The sequence below is a fragment of the Ursus arctos genome, unplaced genomic scaffold, assembly GCF_023065955.2.
Source record: "Ursus arctos isolate Adak ecotype North America unplaced genomic scaffold, UrsArc2.0 scaffold_24, whole genome shotgun sequence".
NCBI lineage: Eukaryota > Metazoa > Chordata > Mammalia > Carnivora > Ursidae > Ursus > Ursus arctos.
The window spans coordinates 21,327,779-21,341,345 of record NW_026622919.1 but is presented as its reverse complement, the minus strand read 5'-3'; the positions used below and the strand labels follow the sequence as shown (position 1 = coordinate 21,341,345).

General features: G+C 38.5%; 1 protein-coding gene across 1 annotated transcript in view; it reads right to left on the bottom strand.

Annotated features, from left to right (window-relative positions):
- Window positions 1-13,567, bottom strand: part of IKZF3 (IKAROS family zinc finger 3) — an 83,419-nt gene that overhangs the window by 48,042 nt on the left and 21,810 nt on the right. The window contains exons 2-3 of the mRNA XM_026512935.4: window positions 12,515-12,568; window positions 10,379-10,480 (exon numbers count right to left, since the gene is read on the bottom strand). Of these exons, the coding sequence (XP_026368720.4) occupies window positions 10,379-10,480; window positions 12,515-12,568 (156 nt within the window). The remainder of the gene's footprint in view (window positions 1-10,378; window positions 10,481-12,514; window positions 12,569-13,567) is intronic.

Here is a 13,567-nt window from a genome sequence, read left to right as displayed (position 1 = left end):
CCCACATAAGCAATAGGGATATTCTTTCTTATAGTATGTTATAAATATTTCTTTAACTTCTGCTTTTGACCTTATGGTATCTCAATGACATTTTAGGTCCTACAGGAAGGTCCCAATGTCCTTGGTATTCAGTGAAGTGCCTATGGTTCCGTTGCACTCATCAAATGCTAAACAAAAATAAAAGACTTGGAGATCCCTGGTTATTTCCTACTGCTCAAGATTCATCTGACAAGGTTGCAGTTGGTCACCACTGAGAAGAGAAATAATAATAGTTCATAGGAGTCAATGACCAGGGTTGAAAAAGAACTCTGAATGTCTTCATTTCTTGTGTTTTTCAATCCACTTGGATTATATCACTTTATAGGTAGGTATTTTTACAGATATAAATGTAGGCGACTAGGGCTCTTTTTTTCAAAAAGCTTATAATGTAATGGGGTGAAAGTTTGTCATGCACAAACAGTTCCAAATACAGTATAATTAGGTACTTAAACAAGTACTAATTAAACACACTCCAAAAACTCAGCCCTAAGACTATACTTGAGGGAGCTGGGAAAGTACAAGGAGGCCTCATGGAGGAAATAAACTTGAATTGATATAAATATCTCCAGTGCATTAGTCTATTACATTTAAATTTTCAAGAAGAAAGGAGGAACCAATTAGGTGGTAATACAACATTTAATCCACATATCATTTTATTTATGACCAATTAATTTATGTACAGAGCTATACTCACTATGTATGTGTGAGATAAACAAAGCTGTTAGTGATATATATTTTTCTATTTAAAAAATAATAGTGTTGGGGCGCCTGGGTGGCACAGCGGTTAAGCGTCTGCCTTCGGCTCAGGGCGTGATCCCGGCGTTATGGGATCGAGCCCCACATCAGGCTCTTCCTCTATGAGCCTGCTTCTTCCTCTCCCACTCCCCCTGCTTGTGTTCCCTCTCTCGCTGGCTGTCTCTCTCTCTGTCGAATAAATAAATAAATAAATCTTAAAAAAAATAATAATAGTGTTAAACTCCCGATTGAGGTCCTTTTGAGATATTTACATGAACATTTTTAACTCATCACACAATAAATGTATACATCAGGCCAGGAGTCAGCAAACCATGATCTAGAGGCCAAATCTGACTCACGGCCCGTTTTTGTAAATAAAGTTACTGGTATACGGCCATGCACATTCATTATATATCGTCTATGGCTGCTTTACACTACAACAGCAGAGTTGAGATGTTGCAACAGAGATCATTTGGCCACAAAGCCCAAGATATTTACCATCTGACCCTTTACAGAAAATAATTGCCAACTCCTGCACTAGGCTTGTAGGAACATATAGTTAAAAAAAAAAAAGAAAAGAAAAGATCATCTCTGCACCTTGAGTTCGATCCCCACGATGGGCCTGGAAATTACTTAAAACAACAACAACAAAAACTCTAAAAAGTGATCAAAATATCTGGAGGGTAGGAAATAAGTGAATTTACGTTAAATGTTAATATCTTTTAAAAGTTTTTTTCTAAGTATTTTTTGTTTTTCACACAATAATTCTAGTTGGGTAAACACTTTTTCCCCCTAAAAAATTTAGTTTTTCTTTCCATAAGAGAAAAATAAAGTGAGCGTTTCTAATCTTCTATAAACAGTTTTCTAAGAGCTGGAAACTTAGAAAGATACACATGACATTTTATTTTCTTTAATATATAAATCAGACATAATTACAATTATTCTGAATTTAAAACATTCCAGGAGAGATCTTAGTTTCTAAAACTTTTTAGAGAACTTAAAAGAAAAATGCTTCCATTAAACTTAAATAGAATAGGATCTTCTAAAGCATGCTTTTAAAATTGTTTATAATCATTATTACATTATAGCTAAATTTCCTTTAAAAGTATAATTCTAATTATCTTTTTTTTAAAAGATTTTTATTTGAGAGAGAACAACCAGGGGGAGGGGCAGAGGGAGAGAGAGAAAGAGAGAGAGACAGAGAGAGAAGCAGACTCCCTGCTGAGCAGGAAGCCTGATGCAGGGCCATCCCAGGATCCAGAGATCATGACCTGAGCTGAAGGCAGATGCTTAACTGACTGAGCCACTCAGGCACCCCTAATTCTAATTATCTTTAAAAGTATAATCCTAACTAGTCTTAATGTTTCCCTATGCTGAATATGACAGAAGTAACTTATTATGCAACAGACATATCTTCTTTTAGGCAATGCTACTTTTCAATTCTATTATTTTACAATTATAGCATGTATAATCCGTATCTACTGATCATATTTTATGTAGAGGCCTGATAACAACCTTTTCCAAAGGTATATGACCCAGATTAAGTGCCAACATTAACAGTACAGTAATCAGTTTGGAGCTCAGTTATGAAATAAAGGGTTAATCTTTCAACGCTAAAGTTAGCCTGTTCGTTTCTTTTTTAAAAAGATTTATTTATTTGAGAGAGAGAGAGAGAGAGAGTGAGCGTGAGTGGGCGCAGGGGGAGAGGGAGAGAATCTCAAGCAGATTCCCCATTAAGCACGGAGTTGGAGCCCAGCTCAGGGCCTGATCTCACAACCCTGAGATCATGACCTGAGTGGAAATCAAGAGTCAGATGCTTAACCAACTGAGTCACCCAGGCGCCCCTCATTTCTTTTTAAATCAGGTTTAGAGGAAAGAGCCATTTCTTCTGTCTTTCCCAAATTATTTAGAATGACTGATTATATCTTCTAGTCTCTACCAAGAAATGTTATGACACTCCTAGATTTAGATCCCTAACAACTGAGAAAAATACACTGATACCCCATTCATCCACTGACATAGAATTGGAGCTAAGAAGACAGAAATGACACTGGAAGCTATAATGGTCAAAGATGATCCAAAGTGAGTTGACCACAGAGGCTGAATCTCTTTTTTCTCCTTGGATGCATTTCTAGAACAGGGTCAATATGCAGAGGCCTGGAATCTCTTATATGGATTCCTATGGAAGTGCTGTACCACATGGGTTTTTACAATATTTGTTTTAAATTCCTATTATTGAATGGAATTGGGTTTGTTTGTTTGTTTATATTCGAGTATTTAATCTGGTGCTCACTTCAGCAGCAGGTATACTAAAATTGGAATGATCGAATATTTAATCTGTTGTGTTTTTTTCTGACCACCTGTAAACATAAAACTTGGAGGCTGCTTCTGAATCTAGAGTGAATTCTAACATAATTATCAATTTCCAGACCAAAAGTCCAAACATAGACTTAATGGCATCACCTATCAAAACTCAGAAACCCTAACTCAGAAAAATGCAAACCAAAGGCATAGTTATCATTTGCCTCATTCTGAGTGTGACTCCATGGATAGTATCTTCAAGAGGTTGCATGAAGCTGGTAGAACACTGTATGCCTTTCCTGAGCACAAATGACCACATCCTGTGCCAGGCAGCATTTTTCATCTTTGTGGTTAAGAACTGGTACAAATGAATGTATAGCTAGGCAGAGCTGGAATGTTAGTTGAAGCTGTGATTTGAATCTCAGAAGTTTTAGATATAGAACTCTATTTCTTGGTCCCTTAAGAACCTAAGACAAAAGAAAATGATCTTGAGAAGTGATTTTCTTTTTTTTTCTTTTCTTCAAGAAACACATAGATGCACACATATAATTAGCCTAATGCATTCATTTAGTCCCTTATTTAACAAATCTTTATTGTATACCCAACTATGGGCCAAGTACCATTCTAGGTGCTGCAAATACCTAGCAGTGAAAAAGACAGTCCAAGATCCTGCCTCATAAAAGGTAGAGAGAGAAAGACAATAAAGAAATAAATAAAACTCCAAAATTATCCGTGGTAAGTGCCATGCAGAGAATTAAAATAGGGAATGCGTTAAAATAGTGACTGGGTTGTCAGGGAAAATCTCTCTGAAGAAATGACATTTAAGATGAGATCTGAGTGACGTTCATAAAGTAATAGTGATCAGATTTATCAACATAAATATTAGCATAAAACGTGTGCAATGTTAATATAAATACAGTGCTCAGAATTCACAAAAAAGTCTAGAAATATTCCATAGTGCTGACACGGACTATCTTTGGGTGGTAGGGAGAGAGGCGAGTTTTTCTTTTTTCTTTCTATGAATTTTCCAAAAGGTGGTAAAATATAAAACCATATTTAGTCTTTGTCCCCTGTTCCTGACAGAGTTCCTAAAACCCTTGGAATCTCCTGAGGGATAGGGGTGTCTTTTGTTATTCATAACTAGCTCCATTCAATCACATCTGAGTTTATGCTAATGAACTTAGGGTGGGGCCTGTAGATAACCTCAGGATGGGATGGTCATGAGGAAGATCAAGCGATAAGGGTTAAGGGTTTCAGCCCCAACTGCCAACCTCTGGGAATGAGAATGGGGACTGGAGACTGAGCTCTATGAAAACTCTTGAACAATGAGATTCAGAGAGTTTCTGGATTGGTGAACACATCAAGACCATGGGACGGTGGTATGCCCAGAGAGGCCATGGAGCTTCCATGGAGTTGTATCCTTTATAATAAACTAGTAATAGTTAGTAAAGTGTTTTCCTAGATTCTGTGAGTCATTCTAGCAACTTACCAAACCTGAGGGGGGTTGTCACGGAAAACCCTCCATATGCAGCCAAGCAGGACAGAAGTGCTGGTAATGTGGAGACCCGGCAGCTTCAACTGGTGTCTAAAGTGGGGGCAGTCTGGGGTGCCTGGGTGGCTTAGCCAGTTGAGCATCTACCTTCAGCTCAGGTCATGGTCCCAGGGTCCTGGGTTCAAGCCTGCTTCGGGCTTCCTGCTTGGTTGGGAGTCTGCTTATCCTTCTCCCTCTGCCCTCCCCTCTGCTCATGCTTTCTCTCTCTCTCAAATAAATAAAATTTTAAAAATAAAATAAAGTGAGGGCAGTCTTGTGAGACTAAGCCCTTAACCTGTGGGTTCTGTGCTAACTCCAGGAGTTAATATGAGAACTGAATTGAATTTTTGGACGCCCAGTTGGTGTCTAGAGAGATTGTTGTTGGTGTTGGAAAATAAATCCCAGAATTGGTGTCAGGAGTGGGATTTGCTAGAACAATCTGGGCACATGGAAACATGTGGTTTGGGAGGAGAAAAGAAGAGCGAGCAAGGAAGGAGGAACCTCTGATTCCTGGCTACATAATCCCCCGTGTTATGGAAAAGCAGCTGTGTTGTGATCAGTGACTACAGGTAAAATTACCAAGGGTTTTCAGACATGGATCCACCTCCTGTGGAGCTGGTTCACTGGATGCGTAAAGAAATACATACTAATAGGAAAAAAGTGAAATTGGTTACTGTTATCTGAATTAACAAAAATGAAATGAAAAGACAGTGTTAGATCAAACATTGATGTTGGGCCAAGTTCAGACTTCGGTCATTTTAAGCTTCAGATAGTAAGCTCAAAGCTGCCCCAAAAGGTGAAAGGGAACATTTTGAGGGAACAACAGAGAGTACCTCTAAGACCTCTGGTCACCAAAAAGATAGTTCACATGGCTGGAGGGCAAAATCAAGAAACTACTGAAACCAGGGGATATAGTGTGAAAGGGATGTCTCATTTTGTGAATCAGTATCAGCAGCTTCCTGAAGAACCATTACTAAAATGGACAGTAAGAGTGATTAATTTAGGGGAAGTGTATTTGGTTTTGAATTCTATAGAGAAGAAGAGCATGTTTGGGCTGATACCCAACCCACAGCACGCTATGGAATAATCAGATTGCCATATGTGATCCAGACACACAGCAGCCTCATGGACTAGATAAAAGCCACTGTCAGAGTCTGTTTACTCTGAGAAGAGGACTATCCAACTCCCTCTATAAACGCCAGAGGAACATCCAGATGAAACAGCTGATACACTTTGTATGTAAGCCATATGGGACTGGCTTTATGGTAACAGAGATATTCATTCATTGAGTATGTCTGTTACCCAGGTCATGGTAAATGCTGTGGTTTAAGAGGGTGTTCTAAGAATGTGCATATTGGATATGGTATGGTGAAGTTAGTAAAGTCACAGGAGGAGATGAGAACAAAGACTGGAAGGAAGAAGTTTATTACATTCACAAGACCCATAGAGGGGTATTGCCACATGCCACACAGGGCCACAGGGGAAAGCACCAATGTCAGTCAGGAGGCAGAAAAGAGCAGTGAAGGAAATCCTAGCCCCGAGTTTTTATTGGAGTTTCTGAGAAAAGGCAAGGCAGGCAGAGTAAACAGTTTAGGACTGGCTTGTTTGAATAACCCTGGCAGACTTTGGGACATAGAATCGTCTCTAGTTATCTGGTATACTTGGCTGTGGGATGATTTTGGACAAGGGAAATATTAGCTTGGTGTATGAGAATTGGGTAAGGAGATAGTTTGGAGGTATAGGCTCTGGACTGGTTGGTTTGTATATGAAAAGCATGATCCTGGCTAACCTCTCTGCTATCTGTGAGAATTGTCTATCCTTGGGAAAAGCAGTCTTTTCCTGGGTCTCTAAGGACCCCAAATATCAAAGTGTCCAAAACACAGAAAGTAAGACAATACAGTTAATAAAACTGGTCCTGTCATGAATGGATGCCAAAGAGACAAATACAGAATCTAAGAAAACACAGTTAGAACAGGGGCCTCTTTTGCCTGGGCACCCCATGGAAACTTCCTGCTCCAAAATCAAGCAACAGAAGAAATCAGAGTGAATGTGCTGTCTTAGCTTCCCCTTCTGGGTTTTACAGATGCTAACAAAAACATTGGGTTAATTAACAAGAAAATGAGGGGAGGCAGAAGGGAGAATCAAGGAACTTGTCTCAGCAAGGTGGAAAATTGTAAATGGTTACTAAGAAATAAGAAGAATATAGGAAACATTGGTAAGACCAAAACAAAGGAGAAAAAAGAAAGGGGAGAATCAAAGGACTCATCTCATCAGGGTAAAAATCTTTAGATTTTTATTAAGAAACAGGATAAAGGAAACAGACATTGATGGGTTTGAAACAAAGGTCTTAAGACAGCACTATGCAAGATTGGGTGGACCAAAGGGACTTCCTCCATTAAAGGGCCCCAAACAAGTCCACAGTATTCGCTCCAGTGCAGAGGAACTTAAAAAGCCAAAAGACAAAAATTACAAACAAAAATCTGATCTGAAATCAGCTAGGGCAAAGGCAGATTAATCTTTGTCATGACAAAAGGGACAGGGCTCAACCTCTCACTAGGGACCCAAAGTCTTCTGCACACGAAAGGGTAAAATGGTCAGGGGGTGGAGAAGAAAAGTTTCTGGGACTCCCTGACATGGGAGCCTCATTCTCTGTGGTACCAAAACTTGTTAGTGAAGCCCTACAGGGGTCTTCAATTTGACTGAGAGAGTATAGAAATGTTTAAGAGTTAATAGGATTAAGGTGGAGGTTTAAATGGAAATTGGAATGTTTAAATAGGCTCTATGTGTCTCCTTTACCTGAAATGTTATGAGAATGGATATTGTGTCTGACTGGGGAACATCTCCCTTATCTCATTTTATAAAACCAAAAACTGTTGATAGGTTACAGTTAGGAATGGAAGGGTTGAAGGATTAAGGTAAAAGTCTGGAGGAAAGCTGGTATGCTTAAAGTGGCTGCATCTCTTTTACCTGAATGTCTTACATTGTGTAAGACAGCGTGTGTGTCGGGAGAATTAACTTTCTGTAAAACAGAAGGCATGTAAATCTGTCCTATTAATTGGACATGCTAAATGGAGATGTATGAGATTGCCCAAGTCCACAGTGTAGACGAGAAGTGGCAGTGCTGGTGGGGACAGATTCTGTGTGGTAGCTCTCTGTGGACCATAGACAGGTTTATGGCAAAAACCTGCAACTGCTTCCCAGCAACTGTTGGGACTATGGAATGGAGAATTCCATTTGAGAGGCAATTAGTAGCCTGCTATTGGACATTAATTGAAACTGCCCCTATGACTGCGGTGCAAAAACAATCTTAACATCTGAAATACACATAATGTCTTAGGTGATGTCAAGAAATGCTCTAAGGCTTTTGGGAGGGCAATGCCTGGGAGAGTTCCATACTAAGACAAAATTGGTTTATACAGGATTATGCTACCTGTCACTAGAAAGACAAAGTGAAGGGGGAGGGAGGTGCGACTGAAGACTGAGCTCTATATGGTATTGATGACCATACTTTTTTTCTTTCCCTCAACTTTTTTCTTCTTCATCATCTCAACTTTCTCTTTCCCACTTGATGCAGTAGTCATGGCACTAGGGCTACAAAAAGTGCTGGAAACAGAATGATTCCTAGGCAAGAAACCATAACTATAGTTTTGAACCTTTATGTCAGAATTCCTGAAGCCCTGATAGGGCAGGTTGTGCCTTCACTCTATTTGCCCCAACTGAGGTTAACAGGGAATGCAGCACCACTGCTAGTGGCAAAAAGAGCCTGCTGGTTCGGTACCTAAGTAACTCTACCCTATAGGAACAGGAGTGGATTGAGGGGGAGGCACTGGCTAGACTAGTATTGCTGCCTGCAATCTAGACCAGCAAAGCCATTAATGCTCCTTCCTTTCAAAAGTGGAAAGGTTCAGGTAGAAATGAAGAAAAGAAGGAATAGTAGCTGAGGGAAAAGAAATGAATCAATGGGTTATATAATGAAGGAAATCTAATATTATCTTAAAACCTCAAGAAAGGCTCAGAGCGAGAGAATAATAAATATTGTCTCTCAGCTCAAATATACCAGATGCTGAAAAGATGAAACCATATATTGCTGAGACCACTCCTGTTTTTGGAACCTGACAAAATCAAATGGAAGCCTGCAAATCTGAGTGGCCTCACCCTGAGAGACATTTTGATATGATATGATGATGGACTGGAATAATTATTAATGACTGAATGTGACTGTAATAATGTACCAGTATCTTGACTTTATTTCCTTTTTAAAGATTTTATCTATCTATTTATCTATCCACTTATTTTATTTAAAGCCCGCGAGCGGGGGGCGGGGGGACAGAGGAATAGGGAGAGAGAGAATCTCAAGCAGACTCTGCAGTGAGCATGGAGCCAGATACAGGGCTCGACAGGGGCTCAATTTCATGACCCTGAGATCATGACCTGAGCTGAAATCAAGAGTCAGACGCTTAACCGATGAGCCACCCAGGCACCCCACCAGTATCTTGACTTTTATGATCCTTTTGCTATAAGAGATTCATGGTCAAAGACCAGTGGGTAGCTTATGGTAAAATACAAAATTATATTTGGTCTTTGTCCCAGGTTCCTGGCACAAGAGTTCCCAAAACCCTTGTAATTTCCTGAGTGATAGGAGTATCTTTTGTTATTTATAACAATTTCCTTTCAATCACATCTGAGTTTATGCTAATGAGGTGACTTAGGGTAAGGCCCCTAGATAACCTCAGGATGGGATGGTCACCAGAAAGACAAAGTGATGGGAAGGGGGTGCAACTGAAGACTGAGCTCTGTAAAAACTCTTGAACAATGAGTTTCAGAGAGTTTCTGGGCTGGTGAACACATCAAGATGATGGGAGGATGGTATGCTCAGAGAAGGCATGGAAGCTCCATCCCCTCCCACTCCATACCTTGCGTTATGCATCTCTTCCATTTGATTGTTCTTGAGTTGTATCCTTTATAATAAACTAGTAATAGTAAGCAAAGTGCTTTTCTAGATTCTGAGTCATTCTAGCACCTTATTAAAACTGAGGAGAATGGTTGTAAAAATCCTGCATTGTAGCCAAGCTGGACAGAAGTGCAGGTAATGTGGAGAGCTGGCAGTTTCGACTGGTGTCTAAAGTGAGAGCAGTCTCGTGGGACTGAGCCCTTAACCTGTGGGTTCTGTGCTAACTCCAGGAGTTAGTATGAGAATTAAATTGGATTGTTGGATGCCCAGTTACTCTCTGAAGAATTGGAGAATTGGTTGTTGGTGATGGGAAATATCCCAAACTTTCTATAATGAACATTTATTATTTTTATAATGGAAAAGAGCCAAATAAACATTTTAGAAATGAAGCTGGTATAACTTGAACACTGAATAAGCACCTTAAATTCTCAAAGTTTGCTGATATCCTTCAGCAAATTATTAAATATTAATGTTTTTAAAAAAGATTTTATTTATTTATTTAAGAGAGAGACAGAGTGGGTGAGAGAACACAAGCAGGGGAGCGGCAGAGGGAGAGGAGAAGCAGACTCCCCGCTAAGCAGGGAGCCCCATGCAGGGCTCCATCCCAGGACCCTGAGATCACGACCTGAGCCAAAGGCAGATGCTTAACCAACTGAGCCACCCAGGAGCCCCTAAATATTAATGTTTGTAAAATGAAGAAAACTTAATTACGCCCAACTCAACCCACAAATCCAAGTTTTCCTTGGAGAGAACCTGATTTCTTCTACATATTAAGCCTCAACCATATCTATAACCATTTTTAGACTATACACATGACTCACCTCCTAGATCTTCATCTTCATTAGTTGGGCCTTCTGCACTGTCCACATTTTCTGTTTCATGTGGTTTGGTTAAATCATAGTCCTTCAAAATCACTGGACCATCTAGGAGATAAAAAGAATTTTAACTATGTAGGCCAACTTTAAACGATTTTTATAATATAAAAAATTTTATATATAAAAATGTAATATTTTTATTAAGTAGACTCCCATTTCAGCATAATCTCTTAATGACAGACAGCATCCCTTTCATATATACCCCAAGTGGAATATATGTGAAAACTCTTGAGGTTCAGAAATATGCCCAGGATGCACCTGAGTTAAAATGCATTCATGTTCTTTCCAGACAAAAATTCTCTCTCTTTTGGTATGTCTCACAATATTCAGTAGGATGCTATTGCTATTTATGAACAAGAAGCATTTATGTAGTGATGAGAAATACTGAGCTCAACAACACTGGCATAACCCAATTTGGGAAACATGTTTTCCTGAGAGAAAACCCATAAGCAACTGTATATTAAATCCTATTTTCCTTTTCTGTTCACATTATAAATGTGATTCCGTGGAAGACATACTGGCCCTCGAGTTCCTTTATTTCTTTGAACATTCGCTAAATGTTGACAAGGCTACAGATATAAGTCATTATTCCTGTCCTTAAGTAGCTTATAATTTGCAGATGTAGATAAGACAAGATCATAACTATAATGCAAGACTCAGACAAGAGATAAAACAGGTCTATAATGTAGACTCAGACAAGAGAATAAGGAAAATACAAAGTATTACAGGAGTTCATAAGTGAAAGGGAGCAGACATAATAAAAGCTTAAATAAACATGCTTAAATAAACAGCAAAGTTGTTAAAAAGCAAGTTTAACAAAAATATACTTTTGTATATTTGTATATTATGTAAATACTGATAATATTAGACATTAGAAGAAAAGGAATAATGTAGCTGGTACTCATGTTCAAGCATGGCAGCTTAAAAAGATGTTAACAAAAGAAATAAGCTAAAAAGTTATTCACTTCCTATCAAAGTCCTAATGTCCTTCCTAATGTTCAATAAAATATTCACTGAATAGCTACTACACACAACTAATAGCCAACGATACTGAATCCTGTGGCATTTAAGCTAGGCGAAGTAGAAGTGACTAGAAACTCTGCAGTGGCATTTCTTTCAGCTGCACCCATGACTGAATACATGGAGCAGGACTTTTGCTGGAATGCAGTAGTAAAATGGAAACATATTTCATAAAATTCATGATGAAGGGGTGCTAAAAATATGGTTATCATGGACTCATGTTTTGATTTATAAACACATTAAGTTTCTCATTTCTGCATATTGTAACTTATACTCTATGAACTCTAAGACACTGTTCTAAATAGTAGCTCACTTTTCTCAAACTCAAAATGACTAAGATAAAGTTCACACCTGAACAACGAACATGAGGTACAGGTTCAATTAAAATATAAGGTTATAACTGACAATAACAAAAAGGTACTTAAGTGATAAATTTTGTAATATAGCATAAATTTTGATTCAAAGTGAGTTAATCAATCCAGAAGACATAGAAGTTATTTTTAGAAAATAGATTTTAAATGTTCACAGTTTATTCTGGAGCAGGAGTCAGGAAACTGTGGCCTGAGAGCCAAATCTAGCCATGGCTTGTTTTTCTGTGTGCCCGAGGTAGGAATGGTTTTTACATTTTTAAAGAGTTGTTTAAAAAGGAATATGCAACAGAGACCATATATGGCCCACAAAGTCTAAAACTTTATATCTTGCCCTTCACACAAAATGTTTGCTGACCACTATCTACAGTGAAAAGCACAAGTTGATAAAACATAAGCTACTACATTGTTCAACAAAAACTGTCTTTATTTAAACCAGTCAGTTAAAAAAAATTTTTTAAAGAAAAAAAAAAAAAACACAAAACAGCGATCAATGTTAGGTGGGGTGTGATTTGGCTCAATGATGCCAAATAATTTATGTAATCTATATGGACGAATTACTTTTGTATCAGAAAGAGGCAACCACATTTTTTCCAACACAGTTCTATAGCATTTTTACTGTGATCAGAATATTCTTCTTCCTTTGGTAATTTCAGTAAAGGTATACTTCTAGAAAGGAAAGACCTGATGTTACCTGTGGGCACGGATTGTTCCTGAGCGCTTTTCAGTTCCACATTTGGTTTTATATCTGAAAAGAAAAGGATTATAAATATTAGCTACTTAGAGTAAATTTTTTTTCAGATTTGGAGCATTCTAAATTTAATAAGGATACCATTTTGGAAGCTTTAGCAGACTTCTTCAGAGCAGGACTGTTCTTTCCTCCTCTGGCCTCCCTAAAAAGTACCTCAAGGAGGATAAAGGGAATTATTTACACAGTAATTGTATTTTAAAGAGATTAAGAGAAAAAATCAGTACTTCGTACTTAACATTTCTAGTACTTTTCATTTTTTCCTGAAGACTTGTGTGCCCATCTGGTATCATGTTTCTTCAGTCAAAAGAGCTTGTATTAGTATTTCTAGTAATGTATGTTAGTGACAATTTTTCTTAGTTTTCATTTATTTGTAAATATCTTTTTTTAAAAGATTTTATTTATTAATTTGACAGAGAGAGACAGCCAGCAAGAGAGGGAACACAAGCAGGGGGAGTGGGAGAGGAAGAAGCAGGCTCCTAGCAGAGGAGCCTGATGTGGGGCTCGATCCCAGAATGCTGGGATCATGCCCTGAGCTGAAGGCAGACGCTTAATGACTGCACCACCCAGGTGCCCCTATTTGTAAATATCTTTATTTTGCCTTCAATTCTGAAGATTTTTATTTATTTATTTAAGACAGCAAGTGAGCGAATTGGGGCGAGGGGCAAAGGGGAAAGGAGAGGGACAAGCAGACTCCACACTGAGTGTGGAGCCCGATGTGGGGCTTGATCTCAGGACCCTGAGATTATGACCTGAGCCAATATGAAGAGTTCAATGCTCAACCGACTGAGCCACCCAGGCATCCCCCCCCCTTTTTTTTTTTTTAAGATTTTTATTTAGTTTTGCCTTCAATTTTAAAGTATATTTTTACTTGATACAGAATTCTGGGTTGACAGTTTTCTTCCAGCACTTTAAAGATGGCATTCTACTACCTCCCAGGCTCTATTGTTTCTGATGAGAAGTCAGTGGTATTTGCATTATTGTTTTCCTATATATAAT